This window comes from Panthera leo, chromosome F2, assembly GCF_018350215.1.
Source record: "Panthera leo isolate Ple1 chromosome F2, P.leo_Ple1_pat1.1, whole genome shotgun sequence".
NCBI lineage: Eukaryota > Metazoa > Chordata > Mammalia > Carnivora > Felidae > Panthera > Panthera leo.
In genome coordinates, this window is record NC_056695.1 from 19250795 (window position 1) to 19276599 (window position 25805).

The 25805-nt window shown below is 36.3% G+C and overlaps 1 protein-coding gene and 1 long non-coding RNA gene across 2 annotated transcripts in view; one reads left to right on the forward strand and one right to left on the reverse strand.

Moving 5' to 3' along the window:
* Positions 1 to 25805, forward strand: part of CF2H8orf34 (chromosome F2 C8orf34 homolog) — a 401924-nt gene that overhangs the window by 288882 nt on the left and 87237 nt on the right. Inside the window, 2 exon segments of the mRNA XM_042924126.1 lie at positions 18476 to 18561; positions 25553 to 25629. Coding sequence (XP_042780060.1) covers positions 18476 to 18561; positions 25553 to 25629 — 163 coding nt within the window.
* Positions 1361 to 9006, reverse strand: LOC122211052. Its single transcript, XR_006198444.1, has 3 exons — positions 8802 to 9006; positions 7983 to 8093; positions 1361 to 1645 (listed from the first exon to the last, which is right to left on the reverse strand). It is a non-coding gene; the product is annotated as an uncharacterized LOC122211052 (long non-coding RNA).

Consider the following 25805-nt stretch of genomic DNA (forward strand, 5'->3'; position numbering starts at 1 on the left):
CCAAAACCAAGAGTCGGACGCTTAACTGACTGAGCCACCAGGCATCCCTAATCTATTTTTATTAATGAAAAATATTTATACTAATATTTTAGCCAATTATCCTAATATGTGAATAGGTGCTTAAAAATAAGCCAATATTCTAATTACTAGGGGATAAATAGGTGACTGAAAAGAACGCTGTCCAGGGTAAATGTTTCTGCTTAGGATAAAGGAACCTGAATTACTCTATCACAACTGATCAACAAGCACACTTTGAAAGAGGCTTCATAAAGACACGAAATCAAATCCCTTTCTAACAGCTTTAATTCAGCAAAATAAAACCAGAAGAGAAAATGAAATGCCCTTATGAAACATTTAACAATGCAAAGCAGAAATTTTAGGTAGGAGTTTCCTAATAATTTAGAAATAATGGAAAGTTCAGAAATTATAGAAAATAATAATCTAGATATTAGATAATCAAAGAAGGCCCTTATATACCTTTATTTTATAGTATAAATTTATATAAAAGACACCCATTTTTTCCACATGTCAGTACAAAACTATATTTAGTCCCAAAAATGCATGATTTTATTTAAAAAAAATTTTAAACCTCCACTAAAAACTGCCTTTAAATCTAAATACCAAGTTATCCAACACAGGAGAAATGTAAAATTTTCCTCGGTTCAATGGTTCAAGAAAATAGGTGGATTTAGGGAGTTTATATTGGAAAAGAATAAATGGAGCTATGCATATTTGAAGGGCAGTCCCATGGAAGAAAAAATATACTTATTTTTGTCCCTCCAAAAAAGCAGTACTGGCAATAAACTAAAGGACACACAGGCTTTGCTTCAACTTAAGGACAGCTGGAACAACTGGAGCGGTAGAAAAATGAGAAGGTCTGACTCCCAGCAAGTGTGAGTGCTTGATTGCTTGAAATAGAAACAGATGCCAAATAACTCTCTAGTGGAAGGTCTGCGGGCAATAGGATGACCTGGTAGGCAGAGCCTTCAGAACTGTGAGAAGTACATTTCTATTGTTTGTAAGCCATGAGTTGGTGGTAGTTTATTATAACAGCCTGAATGGACTGAGGCAGTATTGTAGCCATCTTCCTCAGCTCTGATTAGAGCTCTGAACGAGCTTGAATTCGTACATCTATTGCTTGCCGAGCCAGTTCCTCCAGTCCGACCAGGTGGGAGCCTTCGTGGATCGGCAAGGTCTTTTAGAGTTCCCAGGAAGAGACGCAAACCACTAGTTGGAGTGATGGAGCTTTACTTCAAGGTGAATTATCATCTCAGGACGCTGTCCATTTAGGTCCCCTTTTCCCAACACTGGGATGGGTTTCTGCCTCCCCAAAGAATCGAGAAAGATGCTTTTCATTGTTGAGGACAAGTAACATGAGTTTGATAGCCTGCCTACCTCCATTCACTGAGCAATCGTGCCTCCCAGATAGACGGTATGATCTGACTGCCTTGGCACCATTCATGACAGTGAAGCTTCTGTATAGACAGTACACTGCCGTTCTCCCTAGTCAGCAGGCGTCTCTTCTGTCTTGTCTTTCATAATCTCCTGACTAGGTTCAGTGGCCCTGTTATGTTAGGTAGACTTAGCACTAGGACTCCAGTGCTCTAAGGGGCTCTAAGGCTGTTTTGCTTTGCTCCTCTTGATACTACACAGAAAGAGAAACAAAGAAGCAAAAAACTGTGACATATACAAGTTTAAAACATGGGTAGAGATCAAAATGACATATTTGATCAATCATATTTCAGCTTCAGAAAGAAAATGTATCTCCCAAGAGCTTTTAAGTTTTTATTGTAGTGCAAAATCAGAATCTATACATAGCTTTTTGAACTATTACAAGAAAAAAATAGATGGTAGTTCTACAACCATAAAAAAAGATGTTACGGATGTTATTTTTTCATACCCAGCTTTGGGGAAACTTTTCACATTCAAATTATGAAAATAATCAATAAGCATTAGAAGTGCACAGAGACATTTGTACAAGCCAGCAAGTGGCTGAGTGTAGCCATAGTCCGTGTTACTTGCAGATAGCAGGGGCAGACATGGAGTGCCACTCTGCTTACCTTCAGGACTGTTTTAAAGGTTGGCTAATGTCTTGACATTGACTTTTTAAAGCAAACTAAAAAAATCCCCATAAAAACAGTAAGCATTATGTGTAACATCCACAGGAGGGGGGCTTTGTTTATTTCTCTGTTTCTTTCATCTGCTTTATTTCATTTGTTTCTACTTCCTGTTTCTTTCACCATCTGAATGAAGTTCCGTGGGACCAACCAAATATTTGTTTATTTTAAAATGTTCAATGAGCTCATAAAAATAGAGCGTGATGGGGTTTTCTTCTGAGAATCAATGTGTGTCACTGTTGGCCTGGGATATGTCTGCTTCATAGCAAAAATAAAACACAAGATTACCAGTCAAGAAGAGGAAGAACATTGGAGAGGGCCTAAATACGTTCTCTGTAAAATGACTCCACATCGCAGAAAGACAATTTTTGATAGACATAACTAGGATTAGGGGCCAGTTTGGGTAGGTATTGGCATTGCAAAAAAATTCAAGTTGTAAAAAATATTCATATAGTCTATAGAGAAGCATATTGTTCTAAGTAAGAGATAATCATTTAGATACCTTGCCATTCTCCTTTCTCCAAAGTCATGAATCGTCATTACATCTTTCTACTGTTGTCTAAGTTTAGACTTGAACAGGTGGAACTGATTCTGTCTGATTGGCCAACTTTAGTCTGTGACATTATATGTGATTTCTGAGAATGATTTTTAAATTAGCGGAATAGTTAGCCTTTAATGTATAACCAATAGTAATAAGAAACACTAAATGTGCAAATCGAGTTTATTTCTTTAAAATGCTTATCCAATTTTGTTTACCTTTCTGGAAGAATTTTAGAAAAAAAGGAAGCATTATAGCCTGTTTGTAAAAAAAAAAAAAAAAGAAAATTAAAAATTCATATGATAAAAGGAAAACAGTGTTAATGTTGAATTCAGCAAAATAAGTGATAACAATTTAGAGTAATTACTCTTGTTATGTATTATTTACTATATCGCATTAACTGTGTATGCTATTGAAATACAACAGTTAAAATGAGAATATGATCATTTATGTAAATTATATACTTATCAAATATCTTGTTTTAGTAAATCTCAAAAATTCAGTAATTTGTACCAGTCGTTTTATTATTATAGCCTTTTGAAACTAAGGTACTATATAAGTGACATAGTAAACACTTTTCTGGATAAAAATGATCTCTAATAATGGAAGTGGTGAGAGAGTCCATGAATGAATACACATATATTTAACGTGTGAATCTATTGTTATCCCAAACTTTCCACTCTATCCTTTATTTATTTTATTTTCCACAGCCAGAGCTCCTCACTATCACTTTCATTGCAGTTAACATGAAGAGTTCAGAGGCATAAAGAGTTCAGATTAAATTCAATAGCCTGTTAAATTCTCCAAGCGCAATGGTCAGGAAAACAGGTGGGGAGGGACACATAAAGGATGTAGCAGTTCAGAATCAGAACTGACATTTACCAAATAGCTAAGACTCAAACCTCCTATGTCTGTAAAGTGCTAGAAGAGATGATCAATGCAGTCTAAGTTCCCTGTGAATGAATTCAGCCAAACTGATCAATTCAATGGCCTCATATGTAATATTAAAACAAATATGTACATTGAAGCATGGATTTGGAAATTGCTTCCAAAGCAGGGTATCCCTTGCTCCAATAGCATTTTGAAGCTATGGTTGATACGAAGTACCAGCTGTGTACCATCCGCCACTTGAGGCATTTGGAAAGATTTCTGATCCCCACAAACACCTCCTCCAAGTGCGTGCTTTTTAGCCTTATTTTGCAGAAGTTCAAAGGGACTCAGTCACCTGCTTGAGGTCAAAAGGCTAGTAAGTAGGACAGGTGGAATTTTAACCTTGCTGAGACTTGAAAGCCCCAATTCTTGCTACTATATAGTGCTGCCTCCTAGTTTTAAAGCAATCAAACTGTTGGTCCTATTTTGGAATTAGGCATATTTTTCAAATAATTTATTGTACTACCTAGGTCCATTTTGGGGATAAAAGGCTAAGGGGGTGGATTCAGGAATGTTATTTATAAGAAATTGAAAACCTGCTTGTCAGGTTACAAAAGTACAAATAGAGCAGACATAAATTTTTGCCCATGTTATTCAGATGAAATACTTATCCTGTTTTTGTAGGTTATGAGCTTTGTGACTTAGATGTTATATTAGAAATGTAGAACCAATGTAGTAATAACTTCAACCTGAGATGTCAGTTATTTAGATATCTGTTTTCTAGCTATGTTTTAAGATAAAATTATTTAGTTGCTCTTGTAGAATGAAGACCCTACAAGCATCATGAATTTTATGGGTATCTTGATTCTAGTTATAACAGTGCTTCATATCAGGGGCCTTCTTTCCAGCTGTTAGTGAGTTTATTTAAAGTTCAAATTCTATTTAAGTTTCTTCGCATAAATATTAGCTTGTCAAAAGAATATTTAGATGCTCTAGTTGAATGTTTGTGTCTCCTCAAAATTCATATGTTGAATCCTACCCCTCAAGGTGATGGTATTAGGAGGTGGTGATGAGGTCATGAACCCTTATTTTCAGATTGAGTTGCTATGATTTGATAATTGATTCAATGAAATAATGTTTCATCTTATTAGTTGAGCCTGTGAAAACAAGAACAGTGTGTAGTTAAGGCCTTGAACCTCAGAGTCTAACAGTGTCCCAGTTTTGCTACTTACTTGCTGAGCGTCATTGAGCAAGTTAATTCCCAGCGACTTGCATACTGGAGTGTTACACCTCCCACGCTGCTGTTGATGACTTTTAACATTCATTTAGGAAGGAGGTACAAATTGGGAAGAGGCAACCACAAGAGTGGAGGAATGTTGCGTTGTACAAGATGCTATTTTGTTGTTGAAATGAATAATCTCCCTCAATACAAGCAATATCCCCAAACATCTACTCATTTCCTAAGTAGATGGCCCTGAAATTCCAATTTTTATAAGCCTGTTTTTTTTAAGTGCCCCTAACTAAAGTTTTGTTTGTTTGTTTTATTTTACTGGGTATTTCCTAAGGGCTATACTTTTGGACATAGGATAGCAACTGTTTCATCACCAAATTAATTATGTAAGAAAAGCAGATGCCTTAAAAAATCTTAGGAAAATAAGAATAGGTCTTAAGTGCATTTGGCATTTTTTCCTTTCGGAACATTAAAACAAGGTGTTTGACGGAATGACACATGATAAAAATATGTTATTCAAGTGATTTGATATATGATGATTGGTTGAGAAAGGATTCTTGTCTAAATGCTGCCTCTCTGGATGAAATGATTATAGAAATTGCTGTGATAGAAAACCATGAGTTCCTCAGCTTTATTTATGTAATTCCTTAGTTTTTATATGTAATGCATATATATACAACCATGAATACCAAGCATAATGTGAAAATGGTAAATTTTGAAGGCATTCTAACATATAGTCTTGCTTAAATACACTTTTTAATGATTTTAATCCTGCTCACACTTGAAAGACCCAATCTTGCTACTATATAGTGCTACCTCCTAGTTTTAAAGCTAAGTTGTTGGTCCTATTTTGGAATTAGACATAATTTTCTTTCTTTTTTTTTTTTTTAACGTTTTTATTTATTTTTGAGACTGGGAGAGACAGCGCATGAACAGGGAAGGGTCAGAGAGAGGGAGACACAGAATCTGAAACAGGCTCCAGGCTCTGAGCTGTCAGCACAGAGCCCGACGCGGGGCTCGAACCCACGGACAGTGAGATCGTGACCTGAGTCGAAGTCGGACGCCCAACCGACTGAGCCACCCAGGCGCCCCAAGTATGCCATTTTCTTAAGAGCCACCCTTATACACCGACCTCTCAGAAGCAGAAACAGAAGAGAGCTTCAAGTCACCGTCACACACAGAATGCCCACAGTGACTGAGCCGAAGTCGGCCGCTCAACCAACTGAGCCACCCAGGCGCCCCAGAATTAGACATAATTTTCAAATAGCAATAGCACTGTTGGACTTTATTTTGTTGTCATAATATGGGAAGATTGATTTAAATGACTCTTCCTATTTTTTTCCTCATTTTTGTTTCCATATTGACAAAAGATGGGGTATCTTACGTAAGAAATAGGAACAAAAGTGAAAAATTATATTTCATATCATTATCTATATCTGAAAGATTCTTATTTATTCACTTGCTTGACATTCTGGACCTCCCTAGACACTTTGTAGTAAAATTGAAATTGCAATTACTTTCAATTATTTGTTATGCTAATTATCTTTATAATTGGGTCACAATTCCTGAATGGCCTGCATAAGTCATATCAAATGTATAATTATATTAATTTTATCTCTATTAGTGTCTTTTATTAATTAGTTCCATAATCACTGAACAGTTAATTAGCCTTACTAATATAAAATAAATATTTTAGAAACAAATCAGACTAGAGATATTATTACTGTTAAAACAAAGAATACTGTCATTAAATTCTGAATTTTCTGATGACATTTCAGAATAAAAATCAAAATTTTTAGCGTATGTATTTATTTTCAATTACAAACATTAGTGCTCAAACCAGAGCATGAAATTCTCCAAAAGAAAAGCCAATAATTTTGATATCAATGCACTATAAACAAATTCGGTGATCATTGCAAGAGATCAATCGATATGCACATTGGAAAAAATAAATTCTAGACTAAGATAGTTATATTTTACAAAACAGTATTTATATTCCCTAGTAAGTCACTGAATGTATTTCTTCTTGTAGAGTATTATGCCAGAAGATGAATTTTCCTAGTATATTTATGCCTTATTGGCTTTTCCAATTATGCAGACATTTGTATTCAGTGTTGTTCCTTCCTAAGAATTTTAAAAAGATTGTTAATAAAAGAATGCCTTTATCTTTTCTGTTCTAATCTCTTCAAGGATGCCACATACTTAACATTTTCTAAATGGATCTTGTTTGCCAGATCACCAACTTGCTTGTCAGAAAATTTTATTATGCTGCCCAAATACTAATAAATATGGCAGCTTAATATTGAGTCATTTGAAAAACATTTATTATCGAAGGTTATATTTATTTCATAGGGTTATGCTAAAAACAAACTTAAGCCAAGCTTTCTGTCCCACAACAGGCTTAAAACATAGAAAAGATCTCAAACTTGGAGACAGTGCTAAAGTAAGACTGACTCAATTAGCGATTGTTTATTGCCTGTTGTGGGTGCATCAGTGCTACATTAAAGCATGGAGGAAAGGGGAACCGTGTTTGTATGCTTAAATGTCTTGTATTCTACTGTCCTTTATTGGAACATGGAGAGTTACCTTTATGGGGAAGTCAGATCATAAAATCCCCAGTTGGTACAGCCTTTCTGTTTGATGTAGAAGTTCTCTAAGCTCACCTTTCTTAGGCTATAACCTCAATACACAGTGGTTTCAGATTTCCAAGTGAATCTTCTCAGATTTTCCCTGTCCTCTTTCCACCAACCCTCCTAAGTAGATGGAACTTGGTAAGGTTTGCTAGGACTTCCTTTATTTACTCCTCCCCAAAATATACAACATTATCAAGAAGGATTGCTATGAGGCAGCCCGTGGTTCATTCCTTAATGCTGGTTCCTTGACTACTAGCAATTTCTCAGGTTGTGATACTGCACATCACTGGCAATGTTTTCTCAGTTGCCATCAGCAGATAGAGCCCTACTAAAACTTTACCTCTCTCTGATATAAAGTAATACCACTCATGATTTGGGAATTTCAGTATACCTCATAATTCTGCTAGTTACCGCAACTGAATTCCAATTATTCCAAATTTTGTGTAACGGGGAAAAAGCAAAGAAAGGAACATAAGCCATCTGACTAAGGCAGCAAGACACATTATCTCTCCCAGTGCTATATCATGAAAAAGTCTGACAGTGTTGAGTTTGTTTTTAACTACCAGAGAATGGGAGAGAGAATGGCTACATACAGAAGGACTCAGCAATCTCACAGATGCTTCCAGGGGATCTGGGAAAGAAGGGTGGTCTTCTATCAGGTACATATGTGAGGCAGGCTTCTGTTTTAGTACCGTAAGGGGTCCCTGATTAAAGGAAGGAATGGCTAAGGAAGGAACAAAAGTTTTGGCAGTTTTCCAAAAGGGTGTTTTGGCTCCCCACACAATCCCATTTTTCAACCTGTTAGAAATCAGCACTTTAAAAAGACCTCTTACAGCTGCTCCTGAGCCAGATGCCTGCTGACCTGGCAATTCTCTGAGTTAGGCTAAGTACACAGCATTCTGAGCTCAAGAGGAATCTGACTCGGATTTTTAACCCATTGAGATGGAATCATACATACTTGGGAATAAAATGTAGAGGTCAGCTAAAAAAGTCAATACTTAGCAATTTACAGAAAGAAAATACTAACATCCTCTGGTAGATCTCTCTCTATTTTTGGTGTTCTAGTCATGGCAACATACTATGACCGCCATGAGAATGGATGGGAAAAATCCATCTCCTTGCACAGCTGTGAAAAAAGGAGGCACTACAGAGGCACTTCCCTGGCCATGAGTATCAGCATTACCTGGGAATTTAGTAGAAATGCAAATCCTTGGGCTATATGCCAGACCTTCTGAATCAGAAACTCTATGGGTGGATCCCAGCAATCAGTGTTTTATGTCCTCTAAGGGATTCTAATGTATACTAAAAATTGAGAACCACTGGTCTACAATGTCAAGTAAGCGCCTATTTCTATTTAGATAGATTTTTAAAAGGGTCCTCTCTAAGAATGATGGCAGACGCTGAAAGGATACCTCCACTTTGCCAGATTATCGACATGAAATCAGGTTAAAAATGTACATGATGCTTTGCTGGAGGAAGCTTGAGGATTTCGATGCCCAGGGCTGCCTCTAGCTCAGGCATTCTGTGTTTAGCTGCTTTCTCTTGAAGTTTCTTTAGCTCCACGCAGTCTGGCAATTTGATCTTAATCCTTTCTCATGGCCACCTCAGATTCAGGAAGGTTGGAATGCCACAAGTGTCGCCCTTTGTGACGTAATCATCTGGCCAAGGTATGTGAGTCAGTGGCCCACGTTCTGGTCATATCTGCCTTGGTCCTAAAGCGTGCTAAGAATCAGTCCTGCTCCATGCCTGATCTTCTCTACCTTACTTTGTGTTGACAGTTTTACCTTTGAGCTGAGATAAAGCAGAAGAGATTGAAAACATAACATCTTTTTCCATGTGTGCTTTCCTTAGATTTAGCTTTAAAATTCTTAAGCCTCTGCCAGGAGAGTAATTAGCAGCCCAGATAAGAGGCCACCTATGGCAGCTATATGTCTGCAAGGGGCCCTGCAGGAGAGAAGGATGATTTTCATTAGAGAGTTACAGATAGTTTGCAGGCCCATATCTCACTCTCAGGAGATAGGAAGTTAAAAGGAAAATTTAGCAGGAAAGAGAGTGGCTTTTTATCTCTGTGTTACCATCAATCACTATATTTCAGAGGTTCATGATCAGACACACTTGCGAATGAGGGAGATAATTTAAAAACCAATATTCAAGGAAAGCCCTCTGGTGAAGGAGGAGGTTATTCTACTCCATTCTGCTCTTAGGAAAAAGTTGCTTCATCTTGATGCATTGTTACTTATCTTCAGGTGACCTCAACAGCAATAGATGAATGCTGGAAGGAAGATTTTTAAAATGAATATGCTACAATAAGAAGGGAAATCGAGGTGCTGGAAGTAGGGTTTGCTGGAGGCTCTGGAAGGTGGATCTGTGTTGAGGGTACAGAGAATGCTGCTAAGGAATCTGAGAGATGACATGAAAGGGCCAGAGTCAAAGTGAGCAGACATTCACTAGAGGGTCAAACGAGAATGGCCAGGGGAGGGAGAGGCCGAGGTGGTGTCAGTGGGTTTGGAAAGGAGTGTGGGAGGAAGAACGTCCAGATAATTTCCTGAATTATTCCCGGAACTGGGGCTGAGTGAGGAGGGCAGGAAAGTTCCATAGAGCAGCCACTCTAGGATAGGAAAAGAATTAAAATAAGTGTTTAGTGAATTCAGATAAATGCCATTTAAATTACATAGCTATTTCGAAGGGGCACAAATGTAAATGAATACGCCATAGTGTCCCCATAGTGTCAGCAGTCTCAGGCCTGATCTCTGACTTCAGGAAAGCTTGCTTGCAAAGGATTTAGATCATGCAAATACCATGCAGGTCTTATGCCAGATTGCGGGCTCAGGGCTCAGTGGAGAGCTTTGTCTTTGAAGCTCTTCAATAAATTTTTTGGTGTTGATGACAATTTTGGCTTTTTTAAGACTTCAAAATTGAGTGAGTGACAATAAGTTGTTAGAATTTTTCTCAAAAAATAATCCTGGAGAAACATACTGGTATCCTAAAACGGAGTATTAACACTCACAAGGAGACTTAGAAATAACTCAATGACTGATATTATGAAAGAGGCTTTGTGAATTAAAAGCAGACTTTGGAAGGGGAAGATAAGTTAATTTCTAGCCATTTAAAGAAAATGGTTCAAAAGTTTTTAAAACTAAAACTGTTTATTGTGGTTCACTTGCTCCAATTGACATTTATTATGATATGTTATTTATTTTCTAGTGAAACAGAATATCTTATTCTTCAAAACAGCTGCCCTAACTAGCAGTATATCATAGTCTGAAGTTCTCTGTAGAGGTTTTGGAATCCAGAAAGGGCAAGCCTCACTCCACAGCTCCATTCAGTCTTTTCAGCGTCTCCACATGGACATCCAGCCACCTCTCTACACCTCTACCTCCGTGTCTAAAATGCATTTTAAACTTACCACGTCCCCGATGAAATTCCACTTAATCCCCACCAAGTTTGCTTTCCCCTCAGTTTTCCTTAACTCAGCAAATGGTGACATGATGATTTCAGTTGCTCAGGACAGAAAAATGACATTGTTTATACTTCTCTCTCTTTCCCTCACTCTCTCTCGCTTTCTCTCTCTCTCTGACACACACACACACACACACCTAATTTATCGTGTACTCCATTGGCTCCAGCTATAGAATTTATCCACAATCAGTCCACTTCTTACCATCTCCACTATTGCCGCCCTTGGGGAAGCTCAACTCTCAACAAAATTGATGGAATAGGCTCCTCAAGAATTTCTCTGCTTTCATGCTTCTCCCCTACAGTCTATGCTCAACCAAGCCCATCCTTCTCAAAGTGTACGTCTGATCACATCACTCTGATTCCCACTGGCTTCCATTTTCATCATGGAAGAGGACTAGATATTTCAGCATCAACGTTCTAGATGACACAGTAGAAAGTCCTACTCCATCCAGCTCCAGCTATTCCCCTCTGTCAACATATCCTCCTAATCCCCTCCTCCTTCACTCTGCTTCAGTCCTTGGCCTCAGGACATTTGTGTGTACTATTTCCTCTCCCTGTGATGCTCTTTCCCAGACATCTATTTGCTTACTCCCTGACCTCTTCAAATTTTGGGTCAAATATTACTCGCAAGTGAGGCCTTTCCTTTCCTTGACACACAATATAAAATTGTATAGTACTCTTTCTCCAGACCTTCTCTACATGCCTTCCTGGCTTTACTTTTTTTTTTTCTTTTCTGGCTTTACTTTTTTTTTTTTCTTTTCTGGCTTTAATTTTACATCCCCCATTTTGAACCAGATTTCTTACCAACACTTGATTCTGTGTATTTCACTTGTTTATCCATCATCTTAAGTCAGTAGAATGAAAGCTTCATGAGGATGGGAATTTGGTTGGCCATGTTTGCTGCTTCACCGCCTCCCCCCACCCCAAGCCCCCCCAGTACCTGGCACTCTTATAGACCCTCCTTACTTCATGCTGTTGATCTTCTGCTTTGGGATTATTGCAAACATTTCCCAAATGGTCTTTTAGATTTCACCAGTCCAAAGATGAATATTATTTTGTCAGTGCAGCTTTGGTCATATTAGGCATATAATCAAAACTTTCAAAGGTTTCCTACTATGTTGTCTAATTTCTCCTGTTTGGTGTGCAAGATCTCATATGAATCCATTTTATAACCTAGATGTGCTGTTTGTTGCTCTCAAAATACTTCTTTCACTGAAGCAATCAGTCAGTTGTTTTTATACTTGGTGTTCTCTCTCTGTCATTATGTACTTTATTGCCTTCCTTCCCATCCCCGAAGGGCCCTTCTTTTTCCAAAGTAAATATAGTCTATTATCTCACTGCTCTTTATCTGGAACACTCCTCTCTCTCTCTCTCTCTCTCTCTCTCTCTCTCTCTTTACCTAATCAAACTTTTGCTTTTTCAAAGCTCAGTTCAAGTACCACCTATTCCATTAATGTTTCTTCAGTTAATCCTGATTTTTTTTTTATCATTTCCTCTGAACTATATATACAGGCCAGAACTGTTAGCTTGGCACTTAATATCATACATACCATAGTGTATTCAATTTGGTTCAAAGAAACATTTAGTAAGTGTCTATTCTAGTTAGATACTTCTTTCTTCCAGAAAGTATTCAGGAAAGATTAAAATATATAATATATTGCATGATAAAATAAAAACAGAAGGATGAGTGCTCATGAATTTGAATGTCTTCTAGGCCAAAATGAGAAAGTAAGAATTCACTTATTTGAATCTTCTCTCCTCACATCACATAGTTCAATCGGATTGACAATACCAGAGATTTAAAGGAAAGGAAAGTATGTCTCCTTTTTGAGTGTTTTGGATTTTTTTAAGTATAAAAAAGAAGTGGCACTAATCATCTCTCTTCTCCCACTGCTTACACTATTCAAAACTTCCTCATCTGAATGGAAATGGCTGGGAGGAGAGTGTTTCCACTGACCATTTTGGACTGGGACTGGACTGCTACTTGGCCCCATTTTTGGTTTCCTTGCTTCTTCTTATAGAATTAGACATTGGGATCAGCCAAATCTCAAAACATCCCCAAACACGCAAAATTTGAACCAATACTGTACCTACCAATCTCCTGAGTGAGCTTCAATCTTCTTTCTATTGACTGGTACATTGTTCTTAAATCTACCTTATAAGACCCAGGAACTTTTTGATAACATATACTTAACAAATATCTATTGATCATATGCATGTGGTACCATGATAGGCTCTGTGATAGGCATTACAACAGTCTCTGAGGATGCTCTTTTTCATGGCTTAGTTCACTGCTAAGACTGACTCAATGGAAGCTGATTGTTGACTCACAAACTTGGAGAAAGAGTTTACTTATATTTATAATAGCCTTTCCTTCAGTCAGGTCTCAGTGGTAAATATAAAATTAAATCTGGTTGATTTATCTTAAACCCAAACACATTTACTGTCGTTATCTGCCCCACTTGTATGCCATTTCAAATACCTCTTATTAGCAACTGTATCTGCACATGTTTCTAATTGCGGCAGCCAGCTTTGTGCAGGTGTAACCCTCAGCATCTCATTTTCGCTAGTATCTTTTATGTCTTATTTCCTGCCTTGGGATGGCCAGTGAGGATCACTCACAACCAAGTTATGTGCAGTTTAAAAGTTCAGGGTTATCAAAGCTCATAGACCACCCTTGACCATGAACCTATGGATAAATTCTTTACCCTTTCATACTTCAAATGGACACGTTTCATAAGAATCCTCAGAATTCTTGTGGGATTATGCAGAAGCTGCCTATACAGGGGCTGGCTCAATAACCCATCCTTATATTGGCTTTCTCTCCTTTTGTGTTTTACTCCCATGTCCTTCAATCCTGCCGCCCAGATCATACAAACACTTGCACATAAGCCTCTGTCTCATGCTCTGCATTAGGGTTAACTAGGCTAAGAGCTGCTTAACCCTAAATATACACAGGATATTTTTACCTCTTTTCAAGAAAATATAACTCTATTATCATATTCTATAGAAAATTCCTCATATATATAGGGTGAGCTCTATCTTCCTGTCATTATCTCCAAGGTGAACTAATCACTAGTTAAGAAATATCTTTTAGAGCTTACAATGTATCAAGTTCAACCTAAGCTAGGTTTTAGGGACAGGAAAATAAAATTCCTGCCTTTAAGACTTGGAATTTATTGACAAACAGACATCAGAACAGACAATTAACATATAGTAAAGAAAAAGCCATGGTAAAGATGTGCATAGGTGCTAAGACTTCTGGAAGAAAAGCTTCTGAAAAGATAAGAATCTAGAATGAAAAAGTAGGATTAAGCCAAAAGTAAAATGGGGGAAAGTAAGTCACATAAGAGATAATTAAAAGCAGTGGTGTTTATGGAGTATAAAATAAAAGAAGAATTTGCAGAGATAGGTAGGAGTTGTGTGATAGAGAAACTCAAATGACTTGATAAGGAAGCCATAACTCATCTTGCAGGTGATGAAAATCCAGTAAAAATGGTAGTTCTTAAACTTTTTTGAGCCACGGATTATTTTGAAAATCTGGTTGAAGTTATTGTCTCCCTGTCCAAAAAGAGCACATCTGCCAAAAACTTTTCATTCCATTTCTTGTGAATTATTGTGATTCTCATAAAACCTGCCCACAAACCTTCTAAAAATACTAATGTTAAGATCTCTTGCACTAAAATACTTAGACCATTAGAGTAATATGGTTGGGTTTGTTTTGAGTATGCTGGTAGCCATATGGAAAATGGATTTTTGGAGGGCCAGTTTCTAAGTATGACTATCTGTGAGGACATGACATAATAATCTAGGTAAATCAAAATAAACAACAATACTATAGTAATGTATAAAGAAGTGATGGATTCAGGACATCTCCTTAGGAGGTGTAATTAGCAACACTGCAACTGATTAGCCATGTGGGATGCAAAACAGGGTGATGATGAAAATTAGTTTGCTTTTGGATATGTTGCCTTTGAGATGCTCATGGTGCATCCAAGTAAAATGTCCTTACAAAAATTTGAGCTGAGGATTCTAGATAAAGATTTGAAAAATAGCGATCTCTATGTGGCTAAAACCATGAGTAGATGAGCTGATTCAGGGAGGTGGTGTAAAAAAGAGTGGGAAAAGCGTGTTCATACAAAGTACAGTTGAAAGTTAAATAAAAACAAGGTGTGAAAAGCTCCTGTTTTATATGACAATTAGAAGGTTAGAGAGTCATTTCATTTTAGAATGGTAGAGACACAAACCAGATTAAAATAAGTTGAGGGATGAATGAAAACGGTGGAAGCAAAGACGCTGAATGAAGAATATTTAGGGAGGTTGGCTCAAAGAAGGATGACCAAGAAAAAGCAGCTGTTAAATGTTTGGGATAACTATGGGAGGGATTTTGTTTTGTGTTTGTTTGTTTTTTAAGGCTGAAAGACAAATGAGCTTGCTTCTATGCTGTGGGAAATGAACAGTGGAGATGAACAGAATCAATTGTAGTGGATAAAATAAATTAAGGTCCAAGAGGGGACCTTGGGACCCCTTGGGATTCAAGGATTCAAATCACCAGTCTAAGTGGATGGTCTAAGCCTTACACAAGAGAGAGAGCCCCTCACCCTTTGTGAATTGGCAAAGTGGTAAATACTGGTTGGGGTGAAGGTAATTCTGTAGGTGCTGTGTGAGGGAGAGTAGCAGATCTTTATTCCTTAACATACAGTTTTTCTAGGTGACCTAAAAAAGAGGTTATAGTTTTGTAAAGATTTTGAAAGGAATGGAAGACAGACAACCAAGAAGACCAAGTTTAAAGTTGGGGACCATTGACTTGTAACTCACCAATTCTAGAGTGTCCGATTTTCTCCAGCATTGCCCCAGGTGCACATGTATAGGAAAATGATGGATTAATACAAAATTAGGGTCTGGTTGGTCAGTAATGACAGGAGGATGTAGGTTCATGGGAACTGAGGACCACAAGTCCCAGCTGCGTAGTGCAGAACTGGAGTCAGGAGAGGCCAGATACCTCGGAGAAAATAGAAACTGGAGACCTGTATTTGATTGAAGAGAAAGTGTTAAGGATAGCGAGTTTGTAAAAGAGCCTAAAAGAGGCGAGAGTTTGTCGTTAGAAAACAGAACATTGGGTTTAAATATTGCTGATACGGACCAATTTGGGGTTGTCTGTCCTTGGGCTAGGGAAGGTGAAGTAGAAGGAAAGATCTCCAGATTTGAAATAAGGGATTTGAAATTAGTGGGTAGATACACAAGAACATGAAAAACATTCAAGATAATAGTGACTTGAGTTGAAGAAGAAAAGTTTGAGTCTGAGCAAAGTCTTTACAGGGAGAAAGAAGGAAGGTTAATATTTCAAATTCTGTGTTATCTGAGGTCAAGGGATTAGGCAGTCTCCTTTGGAGAGGAGGCGCTGTCATGGTCTTAGAGGAAAAAAGGGATTTAATGTTCTGAGAAGACAAAAGGGTTTTGATGATGACAAGAAGGAGCAGGAAGCATTTTGTTTAGGGACTGAGAATGCAGAAGAGTGTTTCATATGGAAAAGGTTTTAGAAAGCAGAGAAAAGACTTGGGAGTATAAGTAAAACTCTTGTAGTGTAAAGAAAAAACAGATTGAACTTTTATTAAGACTGTATTTCCCGGACTTGCCCACATAACCCTTGTTTGCATAGTGCCTATTAACCTCTTACAGAAGTAGTGCTGTGTGGATTACAGCTCGGGAAACATTGGCAGAGCGCTCAAGGATAGCAGGGCTGAGAAGCATTCCACAATGCAATTGCTGCCAAATCACGGTAAATCCACCTCTTAAGGTATCTGGAGGGCAGTGTTTGGACAAAGATGAGCCAGCTCCAAGGCCACCCAGTTTGTTGGGTTGTTTGCATGGCCATTTATCTTTTCGACTCAGCAAAATTGAAGTCTGTGAAATCAGGGTCATTTGTAATTTATTTACATCTCTACAACATTAGGCTTATTACGGAGTATGTTAATAAATACTAAATATTTTTATGGAAGCTTTCAATAAGCAAAAAAAAATTACAACTTAGTTTTTATTTTTTGCTTCTTTCTGCCTTTGTTGGATATTTATTTTCCATTTAAGTTTTTTGAGATACCTAAATTGAGATACCTAGATGTGTTGACGTTCATTGCCAATTTTGAATGATAAATTTTACTTATACCTTTCATATCACTTGTTTCTACATACTTTCTCTCTTTGAAACTTTGATGAAATGGTCCTAGATAAAGAAAATGCAGAAAAGAATATTTGATATTGTAGATTAGTAAAGTATTTAATATTGGAAATAAACAAAATAAGAAGAGATAATGGTCAGATTTAACATGTAGTTAAATCATTCATTTAAAAGTGATGCTGCTCTTTCGAAGTAAAATTTAAAACCTTAATTCAAAGTAAAGTCAATCAAAAAATATAAATTCACATATATTTGATCAAAAAGTGTTATGACTCTCAGGAAATTACCCTTGATAATTCTTTAATTAGCTTATGTAATACAGTAAATATGGTTTTGTGTATAAAAGGTAATATGTGAGTATTACTGTGTACTATATACAAAAATGTACAAAATTTAACACTGAAAAAAATGAAAATATAATTTATAATATTTATAATTACACAAAAGATAAAGAGTCATACATATATGCTTTAAATTGCAAAAGTAAGATGCAAATTATTTTGTGATTCCACTGTGGTATATAAAAGCAAAGATGTAAAATAGTTGAAAAGTTGAACTTTTGAGCAGGGTGCAGGTGTGAATTGTACTTAAGTTTGTATTTTTAAAAATAGTAATGCTATTTGTTATGCCTTTATTAATAGTCTCCTGTGAGGGCACTTGCCAGTAGCTCAATGCAAGAAAAAAGTAAGGCACTGATAGAAACTTCCAATCTCTGGATTATTTGATACATTATCCTCCAACATTAGCAGACCTTATTCTTAGGACAGAGTTCCAACAATGATGGATAACCCCTCTTCTGATAGAGTGGTTTCATAGTATAATATAAATCCAGACTGTTTGAATTAGGTATTGCTAGTCTCACTATAGAAAGGTGCATACAGAAGCTCAGAAATATATTGCCCTGAAAGTATCCATGGGTCTTCCCTTCCTGAAGACCCAGCGTCTTGGAGAACCCCGGGCAGTCATACGTATTAGGAATCTTCACTGCCAGTGTTGAGACTTACCTTGATGTGCAGGCCTTTAAGCTCAAGTTTGGTTAACGTGGAGAACTGTGTTTGATAAGCTGCTATGTAGAAACCCTCTTCTGCCCCTGGACCCAGAAGCCAGGAGAGTACTCTGTGTGGGACTCTTGCTCTTCTTCCACTCACTTCCCCGTTGTAGTTTCAGTGAAAACATTTGCTTACAAACCTTCCTCCAGTGAGGCTGAGAAAAAAAGCAGATTCTGCCTACACTAATCTTGCCATGAACATAGGAGAAAAGATGATGAAAGACTTCTCCTTAAAGGTTAGAAAAGCAAAAACACTATATGACAAATGCTTTAGTAAAACTTTAATTCCCTTGTGAGGAAGCAAGTCTGATTTTAAGTTTAGAAGCGATGTCCTCGTAGTATATAGTTCTCATTTCACAATTCAACACTATTTGAGGTTTCAATGACCATTTTTAATTATTTAGGCTTCAAGGAGATAACCTGGCAGAAAGGACAGAAGAGACGTCACAAGTACTTCTTTCTCCAGATGAAATAGTCCCAGATTCTTTGGGTAAGTTTTAAATCCAACAATATTTACTGTAACTTTAGTGGCACTTGAAGATTAGAAAGAAAGAAAGAAAGAAAGAAAGAAAGAAAGAAAGAAAGAAAGAAAGAAAGAAAGAAAGAAAAGCTAAAACCAAAGATCTCACCCCACACCAAATCATGGTAATGGCCATTCACATGTCCACCATTCCCTCAGGCTGTGTGCGTCAGGAGGTTAAGGGCAAAGGAGAAAGGAAGCAGGATGTGTGGATTCTTAGCAGCAGCCTCTTAATGACTGTGCCTGTTTTAGGTACAAACAGGTCAACTATATGTTGGCTACTCGCCAAATTTTGTCCCTAATTTCAGCTTGCTTTTGTAATGTACATTGCATATTCTCATTTTCACATCATTGAACCCTTCAGCCTTGCCTGCCAGAATGTCAACATCATACTTGGTTTTCCTCCCTCTGTCTCAGCCCTATATTAAGTTGGCCTCGAATCATGTCAGTGTTACCTCAGAATTCCCCCTCCAAGCCAGCCTCCTCCTCATTTCCCCTGACACTGCCTAGTCTGTGTTTTCGTCCTCTTCCTCTGCCAAGGGTAACAAACCTATAAGTAGGCACTCCTTGTACTATCTTATCTCTTTTTAGTTCATTAGCTTTCTAAACATGAAGATGCTTATTTCATTCTATTTTCTATGGGACAAAATTCAAACTCCTTCACACAGGATATTAAGATCATGTCAGGGCACTTCAAAATGTTGCCTGAATAAGTAAATAAGTAGTGTAATGCCACGACAATGACGTCTAAGATAAATCACTGCATCATTATTCAGTATTCTAACTCGATGCAGTTGTTAAATCCAATTGGGCTAGTTAGAAAAGAGACTATAGAAAAATATTTTCCTTACATTTGGATAGAGAAGGACATATTAAAGAAGATGGGAAAACACGGGATACAGGAGTGCTGATGCATAGGGGCACTTGTACCCCAATGTTTATAGCAGCACTTTCAACAATAGCCAGATTATGGAAAGAGCCTAAATGTCCATCAACTGGTGAATGGATAAAGAAGTTGTGGTTTATATACACAATGGAATACTACGTGGCAATGAGAAAGAATGAAATATGGCCTTTTGTAGCAACGTGGATGGAACTGGAGAGTGTGATGCTAAGTGAAATAAGTCATACAGAGAAAGACAGATACCTTATGTTTTCACTCTTATGTAGATCCTGAGAAACTTAACAGAAGACCATGGGGGAGGGGAATGAAAAATAAAAAGTTTAGAGAGGGAGGGAGCCAAAGCATAAGAGACTCTTAAAAACTGAGAACAAACTGAGGATTGATGGGGGGTGGGAGGGATGGGAGGATGGGTGCTGGGTACTGAGGAAGGCACCTGTTGGGATGAGCACTGGGTGTTGTATGGAAACCAATTTGGCAATAAATTTCATATTTTTTTTAAAAAAAGAATAAGGTGGGAAGAAATCCCTTAACATTAAAAACAGTATTTTAATTCAACTAGAGTGTTAAGAATTCCTGTTCATCAAGAGATGTCTGAAATAAGTAAATTGATAAGCCATAAAATAGCAAAATACACTTACAACATATTTGTCACTGATTAAAGATTAATATTTAGAATACATAAACAATGTACAATTTAATAAAGATCAACAAACCAATAGAAAAATAAGCAGCAGATACGAATAGATATTTCACAGAAGAGGAAACACAAATGGCCAATGAGCACATGAAAAATGCTTGACTACTTTAGTAATCAAGGAAAGGCAAATTAAGACCATAGAAGGATGCTGTTTTACAATCTTTGGCTTGTGCCAAGGCAAAGGCAAAGGCAAGTGCTGGTGAAGACAGAGATCAAAGGAAACTCATACACTATAGGTGGGGTATAAACAATTTTGGAAACAGTTTTCCATTATTTTAAAATCTTGAATATTCATACACTCTAAAGCTCAGAAACTCTACTTCTGGGTGAATATCCTTGAGAAACAAGTCTCCTGTACCATAAAATGTGAACAAACTTTGTTGATATGCTGGTGGACAGGAAAATGGATACACTGTGGAATTATTGCATTATAGGAAACTGCGTTTCAAGTACACATATAGGATGAATGAAATCAGAAGTGTGCTGGTAAATGTTAACACAGCTTTCTTTGGAAAGAAAGCCCTGATTTGTAGAGATTGATGCTTTCGATGATGTAAATACTCTCACCATATCTGATTTAAAGCAACTGATCTGAAAATGACAGTGGGTCTTTCAATTCAGTATGGGCAAGTCACAGCTCTCAATTGAACAAGTCTTAAAAGCATAATATTGATTGAACAAAAGTAAGTCATAGAATGCATTTTTGTAAAGCTCAAAACTAGCAAATCTAATTAATATCTTCTTTAGGAAAATATACATAAGTGATAAAACTATATTTAAAGAAGGAAATTAAAGACTCAAGATGATGGATGTCCTCAAGGGATAAGGGAAACAAGGAGATGGGATAAGGAAGGTGCTCACAGGTATATGTAGGTTGCTGGAAATGTTCTAATTCTTAAGTTAGGAGGTGGTTTGAGGTGTTTAGCACTGTGCTTTGTAACCTAAATATACTATATATATATATATATATATATATATATATATATATATATATATATACACACACACACACACATATATATACATATATATATATATATATATATATATATATATATATATATATATGGTATACAATTGGCCCTTGAACAATGTGGGTATTTGGGGTGCCAATCCCCTGAACAGGCAAAAATCTGAATATAACTTTTGAGTCCCTAAAAACTTAACTGTTAATAGACTACTGCTGATCAGAAGTCTTACCGATAATATAAACAGTTAACACATATTTTATACGTTGTATGTATTATATACTATATTCTTATAGTAAAGTAAGCTAGAGAAAAGAAAATGTTAAGAAAGTCATAAGAAAAATACATTTATGGTACCGCACTGTATTTATTGAAAGAAATCCTGTGCAAGGGGACCCATACAGTTGAAACTCATGTTATCCAAAGGTCAACTGTATATACTTTTTTACATGTCAAATATTAACAACATTAAACATTAAAAAACAAAAAAACAGGGGCGCCTGGGTGGCTCAGTTGGTTGAGCATCCGACCTCAGCTCAGGTCGTGATCTCACGGTCCATGGGTTTGAGCCCCACATCAGGCTCTGTGCTGACAGCTCAGAGGCTGGAGCCTGTTTCAGATTCTGTGTGTGTGTCTCTCTCTCTGACCCTCCCCCGTTCATGCTCTGTCTCTCTCTGTCTCAAAAATAAATAAACATTAAAAAAATTAAAAAAAAACAAAAAAACTAAGTATTGTGGAACATAAACCAATGTGAAGGTAGCACAATGCAGGAAATGATAATAGTTTCTATATACCTAAATCTCGTGCAGTACTGATGAGATTACACACTACCATGATAGACCTTTAACACTGACAGTGAAAGTTGAACAATGTGGTGGTACTAGGAGCATGGAGGACCCAGGTTGGCCGTTTGGTGACACTGTAGCTTTTGGAGTGTCTGGCTTGGTCTCACTGGTAGTCTTGCATGTGTACCTTTACGTAAGCCATCCTTTCCTGATTCATAGTAAGTTCTTTCTCCTTCCCTCTGCCTATTCAGATCCTATGTTCTAAGATCATGTCAAGTCTCCCTGGTGCCTAGCCCCCACCAATGTTGTTTGTTTGTTTGTTTTCTTTTTCCTTAATAGTTTTTTTAATTACTTCTTGTGTTTTCTTCTCACTCAATTGGATTATATGCTTCTTGAGGTCCTCTTGTGTTCCCCATTATGCCTGTATAAAACTAGACACAAAACAGATATTACTTAATTACTGGCTTTTTAATTTTATCAAAACCACTGAAATCCACTAATCCACCAAGGAGATATATATCCTTCTACAATCACATTTGCATAATAACTGAGTATTGTAGGGATTTAATTTTTTTTGGAAAATTTAACGATGCATCATCACTAATATGTGGTTGATTATACCTATTTGCATCCACTGGAGGAAAAATATTCATTAAGTTCCTTTCTTGAATTTCTTACACCCTGAATTTTTCACATTCAAATATTCGTAGACCTAATCAGCAAATGACAAAATATAAGTTTCTGATTCAGTACACTCTTTTTCACTTAAGTTAGATCATTAGATTCAGTTATTAAATATTTTTGGCATTATCCAAATGTGCTGATGTGATTTTTATGTGAACTGTACATCCAAATTGGGCTTGGCTCAGTAAACATACATATTTTTATGTGTAGGTATAACTTTCTGCATAAAAAACCTGTTGTGACATAAAACAGGAAGAGTAAAAATAATGAGAGGAAGAAGTTGGATATACCTAAACATTGTGATAAACTCTACAGATTTCTAGGTTCCTGCCTGCATGCCCAGTCAACCACACTGGCTAAGCTTCTATTCTGAGTGCTGCCAGATACTCTTAGATTTTGAAAAAAATTACTTTATCTTCCTATCCTTTGGCTGCTTCTTCTCTAAAATGAAAAGACAAGACAAACTCTCTAATATTGAGAAACTTAGGTACTCATTTCCCCCTCCATGTGATTGAAAAAAGCTCAAAGTTCATTGTTTGTATTTTGAAAATCATTTATACTTTATTAGTAAGTAAGTATACTTTTATACAGAAGTTGTTCTGGAGCAGACAGAGCAAAAAAGCTTGCACATATGTACCCACCAATTACTGTTAATAACCAGTGAGCTCAGAACACTTAAAAAATAGAGTATGCTCCTCCATGCATTAAATGCTAAGATTTTATTTTCATGATGTCTATTGTCCCTACTGGTATATTAGACTGATATTTTGGCACTGGATTTGGACTATTTACAAGGGTCCTTTCAACTCAATACTGTTTAGTATGGTCAGATATATAAATTTGCAAATATTGTGGTAGCACTTCATAATTGTTCCTCTAAACTAAGTTGAATGGACCTCTCTATATTGTAGATCTCACTGGATATGGCACCAGTAACCAGGAAGAATTCAACCAAAACAAGAACAGAACAGAATGTAAAACCAAAGAAAGCTACCACTACCTTCCCTTTATAAATACTAATTTCTCTTTAAAAAATTAATCCTGTAAAGGTATTCAAATATATTCTGAGAGAGATAGTCATAGAAAATTATCTTGCTCAACTTGTTTTGAAAGCATGAAGTTGAATACCTGGCACAGAGGTATTTATTGAATTTAAATGAATATACAAATACACAAATAAGTGGATGAATGAATTGATTAGTACATACATGCATCAAAAATCAAACAGAATGACAATACTCTTTAAAATTAACTCACTGAGAAGAACTTCAGAACTCACTTATAGTGTGGTATTTCTAAATTTAAAAATCAACAAATTCACAAGAGGGTTGGTTTTCTTTTTCAGTATATGAAATAATTTGCTTTGTAATATTGAATAGAACATTTTAATATTATTTACTAAGTCAATATTCTACTTACATAATACTTTCAACACATAAGTGAAACAAAAATTAGTGAGTAAATACCAAAATTACACTATTATTTGCTCTCACAGTTATGTAGAATATAATTCATCTTTGCAGGACTTAAATTATGCTAATTTATACATTCTAATTTAAATAATCTACCTACTGTCACCCTTACAACTGGGTTTTAGTAGATAGAGGTTCAAGTACTCATCATAAATGAATTAATATTTTTGAACTTGGTGTAATTCTCATCATCTATGTTGATTTTATCAACAAAAATTTGCTTCTTTTTTATGTCATTGTTCTGTTTGGAAGGGCAGTAGATAACATTTTAAAATTCATCTACAACTGGAGAAAATATGTCATTCTCCCAAAGTTAGTTTTATGTTGGAAAGAATTATGTGTTCTAAAATGAAATCTACATTTACATCTAGATAAACTATGTGCATTGGGATTTAGTAATTTTTCTTCTTGAACCTAAAACTCTGAATTATTGGAGACAGAGCTCCATGGTTCAAAAGCTATGATTATGGATTTGTGCTAAGCTTTCCATGGTCTCCCTGGTCTTAGGTGACCGTTAAGGGTTTGAAGGATTTAATGCTCTGATATTTTTCCCAGAGTGCACATTTTATGCAGCAGACAAAATCTGCCTGCATATGTATGTGAATCTAAAGGAAAGTCTTTAGGGAATCATGGCTCTTTCAAATATTAATAAATATAAGAAATCAATTTTAAAAGTTTCCAGTGATTTAAAATACCCTCCTCTTAACTGATTTTTAAAATTTGAATAGAAGGTTATTAAAACACAAAGTCTTTCTAATGCTCCACATATCTATACTTATTGCAGAATTATTTATAACCCTTAGAATTCCTTGTTATCATTAACTTAACTCAGCAGATATATGGGAAGGCTTGCCATCATTTTATTCGTGTATTTGAAAGCCAATACTCACTCCTCAAGGCGAGTCAGGCTAAGTAATTACAACTTCTCGCTTGATACTTAAAATGGAAAACCCACCACCCTTTAATAGTATGTGCCTTTCTCCAAACTTTTCATAATTTGCCATCCCATTTAATAAGGAGAACGCAAATCTGTGCTTAAGTATAGCACCGATATATTTTGGCTTAAATATAGCCAAAAATAAGGGGAGAAAAGATAGTTGGTAGATAAAACAAACAAATATAAAATTATAAGACAGAAAATGGACATTAAATAAAAGTTCCAACAATGAGCTGAATCATCCACCAAAAGAAAGCTTGCTCTAACATAACTGTAGCTGTTATACATTTTTGATTTCATTGTGCCATTCTAAATTAGAAATACGGAACATTTTTCGTATGTTGTCTTTAAGCTAAATAAATAACATTCTACACTTTATTCTAGCTCACAGACACTACAATTTTTCAATAACCAATTCAGTCATTTTAATATCCTTCTCATAATAGGTTCATGTATCACAGTGTTAGTAAGCAATATGTGACAATAATATATTCATTCTTTTTGTAAAAAATAGATTCTTTACCAGGGACTGAAGAAGCACTAATGGAAGAGGGGGAAGAATTTGAGAAAGCGTCTAAATTGACAGGACCTGTAAGTACACTCATTTTCTTACTTTTTTTTTAATTCCTAAAACTAATGTATATTACCAATAGGAAAATCTAAAAGGAATAGGAAATAATATTCTTTAAATTGAGAAGTATCTTCAGATGTGCATCTGGTATATCCCACATAGTCATGCTGAGTGCTTGTATCAGTAGGTGGTCAGC